Genomic DNA, 16,915 nt, shown 5'->3' with positions numbered 1-16,915 from the left:
GGCCAGACCTCAGGAGACCTCCTGTGATTTGAAGAGTTGCTGAATCTCTTCCCAGTCTTAAGCAGTCCTAGAAGCTTCCTGGAGGAGGGCTGGTTGGCATGGGGCCTGTTTGCTTGAGAGTTGTCATCCCATCTGGGCTTGAGTGCCTGCAAGTATGTTGAATCATCAAAACCAAAGCCCTTAAGTTCCTGCACTTCCCACAGGGGCATAAGATCTGACAAGGCTCCTCAGTGTTTTTCAAGTTGCTCCAAATGATGCCTACTGAATTAGACTTTCTGTTCTGCAAAATGCCAACAATAGCCTAGAATCCTTCTAACCTTAAACCTTCTAAGCTAAGTCCTGGGGTATGCCAACCCCAGAGTAGTTGTTTTTCTGCCTGTCCTTTAGTACTAGTGATTAAGACAGACTGCAGTCATTAAAACAGATACGGGCTCAAATACCAGCTTCTACTCACACCCCAGCTATGAGAACTTAACAAACTGCCTTACTTACCCAAACCTCAATTTCCCCATTTTAAAATGAGAATAAATGCCCATATCTCACAGAATATGGAGAAATATCAAATGACAAGATATATGTAAACACATAGAAATCATTTAGCACTAGTATTAAGTAGTTGTTACTATTACTGATATTGACATTTTTGCTTAAGAGAGGCTTATTTTATTCATCTTTAGTGATTTAAATACATTTTGGAATGAGTCAAATGTTTTTAATATTCTTAAAAATATGTTGCTTATGTAGACGTTTGGGATTTTAATGACAACCTTACTGTGAGTTAAAATTGAATCCGTTATTCTAATTTCTACTAGTCTGTGTATTATTAGAGAAATGCATCCTACAGGTCTAATCTCCAGATATCCAAATCTATCTGAGATAAGGAGAATTAACTCAATATTTTGAAGTTCCTTCTGACTTTATATCGAACACTGATAAATGAGAAAGCAACATGGAGAGATTTTTTTTTATTAAGGTTTTCTGTAAGGGCCTACTGAAATAATTGCTTATGTTCATATTTTTTTAATATACCATCCATCAATAATTGTCAACTATAAAAAATAATAGCTTGTAAATCCCATCTTGAGGAGATTTAAAGCTGAATTTTCCTTTTTCTTAAACTGTCTTAGATGATGGAGGAATCCAGAATGTACGCAGTGCCTGGTGGTTTGGCCAGAGTGAAGAAACAATTTGAGAAGGACAAATTTGCTTCTTCTTGTAATACCTTGTCTCAGTACCAATACCAGCACCACAACAGATCTGAGCAGGTAATGCGACTGCAGGTAATGGATAAATCACACACGGTCGAGGTGCTCTAATTTCAGTGCCAATGCAGAAAGCCCCCGTTCGGTGGTACATTTATTTTCACTACTCATTAGCAAACATTGTACTTTTAAGATGCGTTAGAAAATCATCTTTAAAGCATATAAAGGTATTGATTTACTTACTTGGAGCATTTGGTCATATTTCTAGGGAACCATGCTGGAATATTTTTCTTCTCAGCTTCTAATGTTTCAAACATAAAGGAAAATTAAATAGCCTGGGTTAGTCAACAGGTAAATAGAAATGTTGAGAGCCACGTTTGTATTGAGCCTCTGCTTCTAGGTTGTAATTCATGATAAACTATCTGCTGGTTGTTTGCATAGATTAAATGTGAAGCATTATTTAGCTGATCATTGTGGTGAGTTTTCTGTTTTCTTTAAAATCATCAAAAATTGAGTAGTAGAACCCAGATGCTACATAAAACTGCAAAATGCAACTTCTACGTTTTATCTTATATAAAAGATTTTCCCCCATTTCATTCCTCCATTATCATATATCACCAAATATTGTCATGGGTTATAATTATTTTTGAATGTGAGGATCTCAGTAATAAAACCCATTAGACTGAGCTCAGCACTTTGAAAAATAGTTATTGCACTGTAAACAGCTGTATTTAGGTCCATGTTTTCCATGAGGGAGAGAGTAACTGGGGTACTTCTAAAATTTTGTAGTGGAAAATAGAAGGTAGTTTTTTGTTTGGTTGGTTTTTGTTTTAAGAAAAATCCCTAGGATATTTGGAGTTACCTAAGTTTTAAAAAATTAAGGCAATTGTGTGGTATCCTATGGGTCGGGGGGAATTATATCAGATAGGATGATTAAAAATCTGATCTGTGAAAGAGTATTTGTTTTCTTTTTCTGGCTTTGTCTGAGAAGTAAAAATTATACAATATAAATAGCTTAATGAATTAGTGGTAAGATTTATTTTAACTTTGCCTGAGGGAAACAAAATGTGAATAAGAAATGAATACCGGATATACTTGTGGTCTAATATATAGCTGTTGCAACAACGTAGGAGTCTTTAAGTGAGTCAGTTTGTGTGTTTACTTGAAACTGGTCAACAATACAAAATGTTGTTAGCTATCATTAATAACTTAAGTAATGAGGCCCACATAGAAATCTATGTATGTACAGATCCTTTGTTTTGCAGGGAAACATTGTGATAGAGTGTAAGGGCTATGGGGCTTGTAGATCTGAGTTCAGAGGCCACCTCTGCCACCTACCAGCTGAGTGACACAGACACAAGGCCACCTTCATGGCGCATGGCCCTGGGTAGTCACTCAGGGCCCCATTCTCAGAAGGGCCCCGCACTTGGTTTAATGCTTTGCTATCATCATCTTGAAATCCTTAATAATTTTGGAACAAGGGATCCAGGCCTGGCATTCTCATTTTGCACCAGGTCTGGAAAATTATGTAGTCGGTGCGACATAGACCGAATTCATCAGCCCTCAACTCTCGGTTTCTGATTAAGATGGGGCAACTGATGAGGAAGATTTGCCCACCTCATGAGGTTACTGTGGAGGTCTAATATGACAAAGAGTGGTTTCTGTGAAAGTATTTCATTACCCATGAAACCTGAAGTCAGTTAGGACTCCTTAATATTGCAAGAGACAAAAAGCCCAACCAAAAGTGGCTTAAGCCAAAAGTAACATTACAGATTCACAAACATGCAGTCTTGTGGAAGGGAGATCTGGTGTCAGCTCCAGTGGTTTCCTGAAAGAGCTGACATGGACCAACCAATGTTTAGGAATGTTGCAAACCAGGTAATGTCAAGTTAATAGCTTGAAATCCGCCACAGCGAGAATATTTGAAATAGAGAAATTGGCAAATACAACAAATCAGGGATATTCTTTCTTTCTTTTTTCCTTCCTCTCCTTCTCTCCCTTTTTTCTCTTTTTTTTTCCTTGAGAACCCATTGTTAAATATATATTTCCTTACCATTAATGTAAGGGCTCAACATATGTCCCTAGCGTAGTAGCTAAGAGCAGAGAAATGAGCCAGATCACTTGCGTCCAAATCCCTACTCCTTCATCTATTAGTTGTGTGACATTAGGCAAGTTCCTTAGCTTATCTGTGCCTCAGTTTCCTCAATTATAAAGTCAAGATTATAATAGTACCTACCTCATAAGTTTGTTAAAAGGACTACATGGATTATATTTGTAAAGTGCTTAAGACCATGCCTGGCCCATTGTAAACACTACACAGTGTGTATTAAAAAAAAAAAAAAAAGACAATAATAAGTATCACCTTGAACATATTTCTTTTTTTTTTAACCTCACTTCTTCTGGGCTGGTCCCATTCTCACCCAGGTTTCCCCCAGATAGTAATAAAATAGATGCAGAGAAAAAGTAAGATCTTTTTCCCAGAAGTTTCGGGAACAAGCCTTACTGCATCTAATTGGCTCTAAATGGAACACTCATGTTCTTCCTAGAACTAATTGCTACAGCCGGGGGACATTGGTTGGCTGAAGCCTCTGTACCTGTTGGCCTAAGTGGAAGTTCTCAGCATTCAGTTATCAAGGGAGAATAAATGGATACTGGGTAAAAACAAAACCAACAGCAGCAACATACAAATGTTACACACACACACACACACACACACACACACACACACACACACACACCTGCTATAAGCTCCTTGGGAATGTAATCTATTATTAAAAGCTGTAGCCCCTACTCTGGAACATGAAATATTAATGCAATTGAGTGCAGTAAATAAAACCATGCACTATAAGTCTGAATATCTGCAGGACTCTGGGCCTGTAGTGACCTCTCTGAACTTCAGTTTCATTATCTACATGGAGACATGCTAATAATACCCAATAATTTCATGAGGAATGACTAAGCCTAGGTCATAATGCCATCTAAGGTAAATAATATAGAACAGAAACATGTTAGAATAAACTAGTAAATATCTTTTATTGAATTGTATACTGAAGTCTGCGAGAAATAGATAAAAGAAAAAAAGTCATCCACCCCTTAGAAAATGAAATGACTAATTTATAACCTTTATTAGAAATTTGAGATTCCTGGCAAATTTGGCCATAGAGGGGGAAAACATAGAAAAATCATGTCTTAGATAGTCACTTAAGCTTTTAAAGCTATTAAATGCATTCTAAAATTTGCTTCTCTTCTCAGTAGGGATTGAGGAAGTTTACAGGTAGAAGCGGATACTTAATTCTGTTTTACCTAAGCTGGTGTCCACCCAGATGGTATTTTCAGTCTTTGCTTGTTAAAAGTACTTGAGATTTATCTCTCTGCTAAGTCTGCCCCGGCCAAAAAAATTTTTTTTTGTTAACATATAAAAATTTATATTAATTTGAAAATCGAGTTTGATTAGAGTTAAAAGAAAGAACATTTATTTTGAATTTCTGACAATATTTAATGTCACAATTAGTAATAATCTTATAAGATGTCATAATTAAGTTCAATCTGCCCCTCTCCTTTCTAATATACTGAAGTCAGAGGTTTCAGGGTAATTAGCTATTTGGTAGTCATTTGGGAGATGAGCAACAGGGGTAGACAAGTTTTGGAAATTAAGCTATCTCTCAGGTTAAAGATCCCTTCTGTCTGCTGATTGATCAGACTATTTTATCAGACTACCTTTTATTCAAAAAGGGGTTCTGAAAAAGAAAAAAAAGAGGCATAAAATATAGGAACTTTCGTTTATGCCAGACCTTTAAAATCTGAGATAATGTCCTATTTGTATATTCTAGACTTGCCATGCTTCACGGTTCTGCCTATTTAAGTTAGCAGCATCAGGGCGCCTGGGTGGCTCAGTCGTTAAGCGCCTACCTTCGGCTCAGGTCATGATCCCAGCATCCTAGAATCGAGCCCCGCATCGGGCTCCCTGCTCCACGGGAAGCCTGCTTCTCCCTCTCCCCCTACTTGTGTTCCCTCTCTCGCTGTGTCTCTCTCTGTCAAATAAATAAATGAAATCTTTAAAAAAAAAAAAGTTAGCAGCATCACTGCTAGCCTGTGGAGTATCCTTATGTAAATTAGAAAAAGCAGCAACTCTGGACCATCAGAGCCACTGGGTGAGGGAAGTGTGGGGCGAGGGTTCAGCTTCTTAAAAGAATGTGTTGGGGAAATGTTATTTAATCTTTTCCTGATTTCTTAAAAGGGTGCCTTGAAATATGCTGCGGAAGGTATTAGAATACATGGTTATTGATGTGAAACTGCCATCATCTCTTTTCTGAGTTCATTTTCACTTGCCCATACTACAGTTTCTGTGTTTTCAAGACTTTCCTTTTCTCCTTTTTTCTTTTTTAACAGCTTTATTGAGATATAAGTTGCATACCATAAAAGCCACCCATTTGAAGTGTACAGTTCAGTGGCTGTGTAGTACATTTACAAAGTCGTGCAGTGCCACTGCCATCCAATGTTCCAGATTCCCTTTCACCCCCAAGATAAACCTTGGACCCATTAGCAGTCTAAGACATTCCTTTTTGTGCCATATTTTAACACTCAGGGTTTGACTTTCATCTTATAGGAATGTCTTTGTTTTCTTTCCCCCATACTTATGCCATCCTAAGTAGCTCTTTGCTTATTAATTTTGAAGTCGTGGAAGCCTGGACTCTTCTGGGGTTGCTTATTTTTTTGTTTGTTTGTTTGTTTTTTTCTCCTAAGTGGCTTAAGTGGGAGGGAGCAGATGGAGTTCCAAAAATTTTGGAAGTCATCAGTGCAATACAGTACTTAGGCAATTGCTTTTATGTGAAAATGGCTGCACGGAATCCGTGTCAAGAGTGTGAAGTATTCCGGACCTTCACTCCCTGCAGCCACCTCTCTCGTGGACCAAGAGAAGCTGTGAGACAGTACATATCTTTCTGCATATAGCCGCTGTCTCAAACACCTGAATGTAAACATTAGCACTCTGTAAGATTACGTGGGTTTGAAACAATCCCTAGACAATTTTAGGTTGACAGAGAACATTTTTGACAGATTGTGACAGATATAATCTGACCTCTGTGTGTTTTAGACTCTTTAAAGGTGACCCATAATTATTTTCTAGCAGACTAAACATATTTTTTTCAGTGGAATGTCCACATTGCAAAGCATTTCTCCTGTGAATGCTTTAAACCTACCTTTAGCGCTCTGCCATGTACATAATTCTTCAAGGTCATAGATTTCTATTAACAGCCCCAACCTAACCTAGATCTCTATCAACAGATAAGCTTGTGATCAAAAGCGTGACTCGTATTGTATTTTAATTGCATATACTCTTTTTTAATGACTATTACAACTTAAAGTAACATCCCTCAAACAGGAAGCTTGAGTGATGGTTAGGCCTGCTGGCTCCAAAGCCAGACAGCCCGGGTTAGAATCCTCTGAGTTAGCCACCTGATCTCTGAAAAATGAGGATGAAGTAACAGGTATGTTTTAAGAATAAAATAAGATGGTCCGTGTAAAGTTGTTACTAAAATGTCTGGCATATACGAATTGTTCAATAAACACCAGCTATTTTCATCAGCAGTATTGCCACTAAAGCTAAGACAGCATAATCAAGTGGTAATTATTCTCAAAGGAGAATATGATTCATAAACATTTTATGTATATGTAAAAAGACAAAGAAGGGTAACATTGCTCTTTGCGTCACACCTCACACACCTCAATTTTTTTTTTCCAGTTCTTTGGCCCTTGGAGACAGAATCATTTCCTAGGAGCTCATTAAGTAATTAAAGATTAGTTTAAAATTAACATCCCTCTGAATGCTTTGGGCATCTGTTGTTCTGGAGTAGTCAGTAACTTTAGTGCATATTTTAAAAATTGTAAGAGCAGGTCTCCTTTTGAGGAAAAAGGGCTTCACGCCGACTCTAGGAAATAAGATGAGGGGGACCTCTGGGAAAGCCAAAGGGAGGAACATGTGTGGGACATACTTTGTGCTTAGCACAGGTACACTGCAGCCTGGGGTGTGGTAAGGAATGAAAGCATGTTTTTCAAGTGGGAGCAAGTAAATAACATAGTATTTGCTTTGAAGACTGCTTTATTCACAGTGTTGTGACACGATGCACTGCGAGGAAAATATAATTAATATATGAATTGAATCAGGCAAGAGAGATAAAAGCCTACCCTGCTCGAATAAATAAGGAAAAGAGAATGAGTTGGGGGCAGTGTTGATTTGTTTCCTTCTCTACGAGAGCTGTGGCTTCTCAGCTTGTTTTAGCTGATGTGTGGAAGGGAGAGAAAAACATTCATAAGGGATAGAACCCACCTTGTGACATTTTCTGGTTTGTGCTTCGAAACAATGAAGGTAAAATACATGCCTCCAACTGTCTGAATAAAATATAGTGGGTTTTTTTTTTCCCCCAACATACAATGCTAATATGTACAAATACTAGGAAATAAGGGCTGCTATTTGCCAGAGAACCATTTCTTTCCCTGACACCAGCCGGGGAATCATCCTGACCTTTCTCCAGATAAGCCAGCGAATACACATAAATTTCCCACCTTCCAAACCATTTAAACCATCTTCTACAACTCTTTCTCAGTGCCTATTGCGAGCAGGCTTCGGTACTGAAAAGAACACAGTAAGATTAATTTTTGAATGCTGACTCAGAATCAGAAGACCAAGAGTTTGCTAAATAAAGCCAGCAATAAAACAAGGGCCTCAACCAACTGAGGTCTGTAACCCACTAAGAGCCAGACCTGCACAAGCTGGTTTATGCAGAATTTGGCTCACCTGAGTTATTTATTAACAAAAACCTCCCAGTTCCTGATGCCATACAGCAAACCAGCTTTGCTCTATGCTAATAACTCAGTTTCCTTTTCAGTTCAGCAAGAAGTAGAAATGCAAACTTTGATCCAATTGTGGGTTTGGAGATGCACACTTGATAAACTGAATTTTTCACCTCTACTTTTACATTCAAGACTATCTCTGTTGTGTTCATGATTAGGCCATTTCATTACTGCTTTCCACACCTGTGCCCTGGCCCTGGCTACCTTGCCACCTTGCCACCTTGCCACGGGCGACCTTCCCATTAACTCAGTCTCCATCTGTGTCTCTTCTCCTCCTATCCATGTCTACCTTCCTATAGCTCTGTAGGTCTTGGGGGAAGCCCCTACTTTTTTCTGGAGAAATCAAATCGAAAAGAATTATATTTTGTAAAAACAATTCCTTGCGCAAGTCGCGAGGTAAATTAATTGCAGTTAGTACTACTCGTACCAACTATAATGAAAACAAAAGCAGAAACACAAACTAAACTCCGTAAGAAATTGTATTTCTCGGGAAGAAAGAAAGAAGGAAGGAAGGAAGGAAGGAAGGAAGGAAGGAAGGAAGGAAGGAAGGTAGGTAGGTTTTTCCTACTTCCATCATAATGGAATGACGCATGCCTGCATGAGCCTGGTTCATCTAGAAGTACACCCCACACTCCCTATGAAACCCCTACTCCATGCTTCTACCAGAGGCGTCCCTGTTTGTGGGTACAGCAATGTAGTGGTGGGGGGTCTTCAACAAGTCCTCTGTCCATCATCCACTGGTTTCTACATCACCTGGAACCTGAAGCAGGACAGCTTTTCAGAGCCCTTGATTTATCCCCTCCTACCTCTTCTCTGATGAGATAAGGATTTAGAATCAAACCATTCTCCCTGTGAGGCTGAGACATGGAGTGTCTGAGGGAGCTCAGGTCCCCTGAGTCACCTAGGCCCTCAGTAAAGTTGGATCCTCAAGTGTAAGTTAATACACTGGAACTCTCCAGGCAGCCCAGGTCATTCAGATTAAATGGTTCTGGCCTGTGGTCAGGGATTCGAGAATAGTACAGGTAGTTCTTCGGGTGATTCTGATGTGGAGCAATGAACACAGCAGCGCAAACCTGAGCCAGGATTTGTAATCCCAGAGATGACCACTCCCCTCTTAGCTTCTCATCGAGGCTTCTCCTCTGCCTACCTCAGCCTTCTGCAGTCAGATAGCAGACTGATAGCAGACTGTTTATATTGACATTTCTCTTGAGATGCCTACATTATCGGTCAAAGAATAGAACAGAGACTGTAGAGAACAGAGAAAGCAAGAGCTTAAGGAAATCATGGGGAATAAAATAAATGTCAGTCAGCCAAACAGCCAATTTACTGGTACCCCCAAACCCTGTTAGAGCCTTTGTTAATTTCAGACACTATTGAAATACTGTTATTTGTATATATACACAGGTTATATTTAAATATTAAAAACAAACTAAATAATTTAATTGTATAAATGAAGTAAGGAAAGATACATCAAAATTTTTAAGGTAAACCAATTAGAACAAAGATAAACTAAAAAATGAATGAATTTATTAGCTTAGGCCCTACTAATGTACCAATAATTAACTGAAACTGAGATTCAACTCCTTATTATTGTAATCTTTTATCAAAAAAACTTTAACTTTATAGGATTATACAATCCGTACACCTAGTGTCTCTTGAGTTTGTACTTTTGATATTTCTATACAAATATTTTCTGAAAGACACAGGATTTCATTGTAAAGTGATCAACTTTATTAAATAATGCAGTAAGCCTGCTCACAGTCATTTGGCTCTTTACATAACTAAACCAATGTGTCTGCTTTTCCCAAGACATGAGGTGTGCCCATAAAGTACAATTAAGACTAACGTCTGTGATCTACTGACATCAGTTGCTTTACTTTGGAGCCACACACTGTAACTCTCAAAGTCAGCTGTCCCCAAATGAAGTCGATGGTAATTACGAAATGTCTGCTGAGGTGTGACCATAAAGTCTTAGTCATGGTCCCTTTGCAACTTCCAATTTCAGCTTCTTTCTGCAGAATCTGTTGGTTTGTGAGTTCTCCTGCTAGTGCACAGAGGGATTCACTCCTCTGCCCCCTGGGGCAGCACTGTAGGGCACTGCAGTGCATCATTAAAAAGGGAAACTCATTCTAACCCCATGCTCTGAAGACACTGGCAAAATGTTTGCCCTGGTGCTTTGTGGAAACTCGGTCTTCTTGGTGAGATGGTGCCGTCCGTTCGGTGCATGCATTCAGCCTGGGCTCCTTTACTATGTCATTAATAACTAAATGAGTTAATCTGCCTGGTGACTTGGAGGGGTTGAGAAATATTATCCTATGAAGAGTGCCCTGGCACTATTTCTCAGGCTGTCAAGCCTTGGGGTTTAGTACAAAAACCCATAAGTAAGACTGAGTTGCAGGCACAGATGCAAGTGCTTTCAAAAAATCCCAAATTGGTCGCTGTTCTGTCTACAATTCATCTTACTCGTGCTCCAAAATAGAATTTGCAGGAGCAATGTTTACCCCAGTTATTGGAGTACCACTACCACAGCTTTTCTTCTAAATGGTATTATGGGTTTCTGTAAACCTATTTGTTCTTATAGAACCCATTTTCCATTTCATTTGCAGAAGACAAGTGCACTTACAGATGCACCCTTCACTCCTTTCAAGTAAAATGAATTGGGATTGCTTTAGGGGAAAAAGAGTGGTATTGTTTGTTCTTATCTCAGGGCCCAGGGATGTTGAGAGAGTGTCACCTGGACCCTTTCCCACTAAACACAGAATCATGGCCCAGAGTTTCATGTTCCCAATGATCCCCAAAAGTATCTGATGTTGATGAAGATGTAAAACACAGACATTGGGACATGATGGAATTTTATGTCATCTTGTCTGGGAGGTGGGAGTCACGGAGGGAAAGCTGGAGGAAGGAATGCATTGATAAAGCCCCTCTTTCAATTTGAAGTCTCATATTAGTTTTAAAATAGAACTGTGTTCTTTGTATAATTATACTTAATAGAATTCTCAAATAAAGAAACAATACGTTATACTAACTAAAGTTGCTTTATGTTTGAATTGTTAGAATGGCAAGCTGTGGGATTTTAAGTTCATAGACTTTGCTAGTTTTTGAGGAGCAAGGAAAATTATAACAAAAGAAACATTAACATTACAGAATCATTATGTTTGTAGAACTTAGTAGAAGCTGCAAAATGTTTTTTCCACTGTTATTTTTATGAAAATAGGTGTTTTCTGTAAGCACTTGACATAAGATATTATTAGCTCTTTCTACTTCTTCTGTGTCTAGTATTTCTCAAAATAAGCCCATCCTCATGGGTCTTTGAAAATTATTAGATTGAGACACATTTGTCTATTCTTTTGCATGTTCATTTATTAGTTTGCATAATTACAAATTATCACACTCCCCATCCCCACCCCCAAAAATGTGGGAAAATACAAGCCTGAGAGAAGGAAGAGACATTAAAACATTCTGTCCTCAGAACCATTCTATTGCAGAGATAACTGTCTGGGATATTGCTTGGGAAATTGATTTTTTTCCAGCTTCTATGCAGATCTCAAGATCACAGCACGTGGAATAAGATTACATCTTCTCCCAACAACCTTATTCTTTATCCCTCTCTGTCCAGAGTCATCTACCACGGTAAGGAGCAAGTTATTATCTCTTTAGGAACCAGCTGAGGCTATTTCATTTCCTACCGCATCAGGACAGGGCACATTATAGACCAGCCACCAGACTGATACCAACAGGGGGAGCCAAGAGCTCAATCTATCTTCCTTACCCTGGGGGAAATACCAAGGGTGCTAAAGACCTCATCCTGCTATGGCATTTGAAATTCATGCCTTGTCTTCAGAGTACAAATTACAAAAATGGAATACTAGAATTCATCGTATCACACAGTGTTCAGATACATTTTGGGGAGATATGGATGGAACTTTGATGAAGTCAGCACTTCAGTCTGGGATTCAGTTTGTGAGCCTTTTATCATAAATATTTTGTGCCATAATTCAAAAAATACCAACAGTTCCCCCCAAATTATTTGTCTTTTTTTTGTTTTGGAGGATTAAAAAGGGAATTTTCCTTTTTTTCCCCTCAATAACTTTTCCTTCATGCCCTATTTTTCTAGGTCTTTTTCATTACTAAAGGAAATTATCATAATGACAGAATATACCATCAAATCTGGGTACAGAAAATAGACAAAGATAAGAAGCAATAATTCGCAGGGAGGAAGGAATGGGAAGAAACTATGCATGAGAGAATTATAGACACATACAGAACTACTTTTTCTATAGCAGAACCAAATGCAAATATGTTGATTTGTTCCTATAAAATAGTGGTGAGACAGACAATATCTTTTCACACAAAATGCGGGTTAAGTCATTTCATAATCATGGGCTCTGTGTTTGACACTTACTCTCAGTATAATCTCTCTTCTTATAATCTTGAGATATGTGATCAAATATTTTTCTGAATATTTATCTGAATATTTGAGGTAAGTTTTAAAGACCTATCATTCCTTTTTATCAATGCCTGTTTGAATCTCATCTGCTCTGATCCATCCTTAAAGATCAAACTTGATCTTCAGTTATGAGCCTCCAGCAGATGTGTAGGTTTTCTGTCCTTTACAGTGCACCACCATTGATAAGCTTAATTGGGAGGATATCCATTACAGATCAGAGTATGTCCTTAAATTTCATTTCATCTTATTTTTTCTATGTCTATAGGAGTTAAATGGCTCAAATTTTTACTAATTGTTGATGTATTTTTTATGTAAAATGAAACTACATAAGCATGTACTTAAAGCAAATAGTCCTTGGCCGTTTTTAGTAAGAACTCTTTTCAATTTTGAGACCACTTAAACCTCTGGCATTTTTTGTATTTGTCAAACCTTTGCACTTGATGACCAATATTATATTGATAGAAAAGATGTTTCACTGAATCACCAGCCCTAAAAGAAAGGAAAAAATGTGTAGTTACCTGCTATCATAGTGAAAAGGATATTGTAGTGAAAGACCCAGTGATTTTTAAAGAGCTAATGCAATACAAATTAATACATGATTATTAATTTTTGGATTCTTTGAAGGCATCTCAGAATTGTGATGTTCTTCAGTATAGTTAACTGGTTGAGGATAATGGATCTCCTCTTCTCTTTTCCCTACCTTAAGCACACTCTAAGCACACAATAAGTGCACAATGAATAAATCACTTACTGCTTTTAGGTGTTAAAAACATTGGTTCAAAATAGCTGGCTGATGGAATTCTTATGAAAACATCATATTCATGGTATATGTTTGGTGCTTTTAAAATCTTGCATATAATTCTTCCTTCTCTCTTTTATGTGTAATCAACATGTAGATTTTACGAACAGTAGAGTTTTAAAGAAATTAGACATTATACAAGTGTGAAGAGCCTTGTACATTTCCTGACACATACAACAATCAATCCATGGTGACCCTTCATATCTATCTCCTTCAGTGCTTCCCCACTCTCTGTCCCAGAAGATTACAAATGAGGATTCTAAGTGAGACTGAAATTAGTTGTAACTTATTTACCTGATTTCTCTCTTGAATTGATGACAAACTCCAGCTATAATCTAATATTCCTGTCTGCCACTTCAATCTCTTTTCATTCCCCATGTTGCTAGTAGATACGTTGATCGGTGAAATTGCAACTAGTTACCCTTTTATTTTTCCTTATTTTGAAGAAAACCCAAGTGATCAGAATAATTTATTTGTAGTCATAACTGATACACTGCCTTGTTTGCACAGATAATCTAGAAATGGTTTCATCAGAGCCAAATCTATTTTATTGTGTTTCTTCCTTCTGTTTGGATTTTATATAAAGATTTAAAATATCACTCCTCCCAGTGAACAAGGCTGATGGCCATAGAGACTCAGAGGGACAGTAAAAGAAGGAGGAAGGTTTGTGTAACAGGAACTCTTTCCGACCGCTTAGCAGGCGAATTGTACTGTCTCAAAGTCTTCCTACGTGTACTTGTAGTATCACATGGCATATATATTACCAAGAAATAGGCCCAAATCAATTCCATTATAAGACATGAATAGTGTTTTCTACTATGTTATCTGTTGTCAAAAATAAATACCTTTACTTTTGTTTTTAGCTGTTTTCCATAAGATTAAGAAGACTTCAGCATTCATGAATAATACTCTTTTAGCAGGGGTAATGGACACTTGTCATTCTTTTTGACATTTGAAACTTCTTCTATCTTTGGGAACTCTTCTGCCCAATGAGCAGAAGCAGCCTCCACTAGGAGAAGCTGCAAATACCATATGCCTATTGTCCTAGACTTCCTGGTATCTAGGACCCAGACTTATGAACTAGATTGTAAAAATCAGACACCCCCAACTCAGACTTTGCATAAAGAAATGATGAAATCACAGGAGAAGCAGGGACTATGTGGAATTAATCTTAATTATGGCTGGTGGCAGGAGATTAGCAACATTCATTTTCAAGAAATAACTATTCTAGAAGCAACATCCATTATATACTATTGATAGCTTTGGCAATGAATGTGTCTGGTATTCAGTGTCAGCAGCATGGGTGCATTCACCAGATGGTTCTGCAGCATTATTCAGCTTTGTTACCAGCTACAAAACCTCCAAGTTTTCTTTTCTGGAATCCTGAAGATTCCATGAATTCCACTCCCCACCTCTGTCATCCAATATCTCTTTAACAAATTACCTTTCCTGTTTCAATCACTCAGACTCAGATACTTGAAACTGGGAGCTGTGGCTGGATTAAAAATATATATACATGTAATATACAAATCTTAACAGTTTTAATTTATTGTCTAAATGATAGTCATACAATAGGACTTTTAGGAAAGAATAAGTGCAGGAAGAAATGCATAATTTTAGATTAAATCACTATGAATTGTTCACTGGGTATTAGTTCATGAAAGATGAACCAAAGAAAAACTAAATAGGTGAATAGGTGATCACAAAGCCACTCTCTGGCCACGTCTCTGTAGAGTATTTCCACGTCCTAGCAGCCAGAATGATCTGGACGAGTCATAATACCACAGGCACTTTTTTCCTTATCTCTCTTTGAATAACCCCCCCAAATCCACTACTTCTCTGGGAGAAAAAAATGTATATATTAGAACTTGTTTTTTCTTTAGTTTCTGGGCTTAGTTCTATAAAGAAAAATTCATGGTAAATTTCAATGGTAAAATTCATAGACAGAGCCATAGACAATCTACTTTCATCGCACCTTCTCTCTCTTTTTTTTGCCTTGCTGACTGTGTAAATAGCTCACACAAAGTAAGTGTGCCATGAATATCTGTTAAGTAAAGATGGCAAACACTAATGTAGCACTTATGAGCCAAGTGTTCACTTATATTAACTCCTCATACTACCCTTCTGACATAGGCACTGTTATTATTCCCTAATTCGTCCTTTTTATTTGGGGGGAAGGGTTGGGGAGAAGACAAGAAATGGACACATTGAAGGGTTAAGTAACCCGCCCAAAGAAAGTGAGCAAAAGTGATCCCAACTCAAGAAGGACGACTCTGGAGTCTATGCCTTATATATTTTTTTTATTCAGCTGATAGTCATTAAGCACCCACCATATGTCAGGCACAAAAATTCAATGATGAGTATAATATTTTGCCCTCAAGGAGCTCACTATATCAGACAAATAGACATATAACAAATAATTAAAGTGCAATTATTCTATGATAGAATAAATAGATAAAGAGGTTTGTTGGGTCACAAGGACATGATAAACTTTCCTCTGAATGAAAGATGGTCAAGGAAGCATCTGAGAGCAGAGAATACTCCAGCTGAGATTTGAAATAGTTTTTCATGAATATAGAATTGCATTCCAGGCAAAAGGAGCACCTTATATAAAAGGTAAAATAGTATATTTGTGAATATAGTGAGGCAAAATTGAAGCCTGAAGCTGGAGATGTAAGCAAAGTCCAGATAATAAAGAAAATTCTATGTTATGTTAAAGAACTGTTATTTTATTCTAAGGCAATCAGGGGCCCTTGAAGAAATTTAAACAAGAGAGTAAGATGAATAGATCTGCAATTAAGAAAGATGTTTCTGGCTCTATAGTGTTGAAATGAAGGGGGTCAAGTTTAGATGGAAAAAGAAGAGTTAGAAGACTACTGAAATAGATTAAATATACAAGGACTTACATGGGTCAGAAGTTTAGGGTAAAGAGAGCATTGACTCGAGAGAGAATTAAACATAGAATTGGCAAGGCTTATAGATCTACTGGATATTGATAAGGGAGGGGTGGTAATGAAGAGGTAGAATTCTTCTGTTTCTCTATTTTGGTTTGCATTAATTAATATAAGATACATGTAGCCTCTGGTTTTCTTTTTCTTTAAAATATTTTCATTATTCTTGCAAGCTTTTTATTTGTAATTTCAGTGTTCCTTGAGACTCAAAGTTTTAGCCTCTCTTATTGTGGTTTTATGTTTACTTATATCCTCGTGCCACTTTGGTTTGGGTGCCACTATGTTGGATTGAAATACTGTATACGTATGTATATCTTTAACATACATCTACATAAAACTTCTAGAGGGCATCCTTTACTGCAAATTGAATGTTTTTATATATCCTGCTTTTTTAGTTTGTCAAATAATATATTGTTATTTATATAACTAATATGTTTGATGGCCCAGTTGAGAGTGCATCTTTTATATGTTCTTTTTATGAATCTTCAGCATTTTTGGACGCAGGGATATGGCTCTATAAATAATATTTTTTGGAAAGAAGAGGACAGTCAGAGTTCTAGCAGTTAAAGCTGACATTGCTAATTCAGAAACCTCTTTTTGAAGTCCAATATTTTGACTTTAAATCAAGTATTTTTTATTAGAAAAGATAAGTTTTGCTCTTAGT

General features: G+C 37.4%; 1 protein-coding gene across 3 annotated transcripts in view; it reads left to right on the top strand.

Moving 5' to 3' along the window:
• Positions 1–16,915, top strand: part of XIRP2 (xin actin binding repeat containing 2) — a 311,289-nt gene that overhangs the window by 266,212 nt on the left and 28,162 nt on the right. For all 3 annotated transcript variants that reach the window (XM_028124790.2, XM_088022124.1, XM_028124781.1), the window contains one exon: positions 1,128–1,265. In XM_028124790.2, coding sequence (XP_027980591.1) covers positions 1,128–1,265 — 138 coding nt within the window. The remainder of the gene's footprint in view (positions 1–1,127; positions 1,266–16,915) is intronic.

Source organism: Eumetopias jubatus, unplaced genomic scaffold (genome assembly GCF_037043125.1).
Source record: "Eumetopias jubatus isolate StellerSeaLion01/CBP00866 unplaced genomic scaffold, mEumJub1_p1.0 scaffold_3, whole genome shotgun sequence".
Classification (NCBI taxonomy): Eukaryota; Metazoa; Chordata; class Mammalia; order Carnivora; family Otariidae; genus Eumetopias; species Eumetopias jubatus.
The sequence above is the reverse complement of the archived record's forward strand: the minus strand, read 5'-3'. Positions and strand labels throughout refer to the sequence as shown.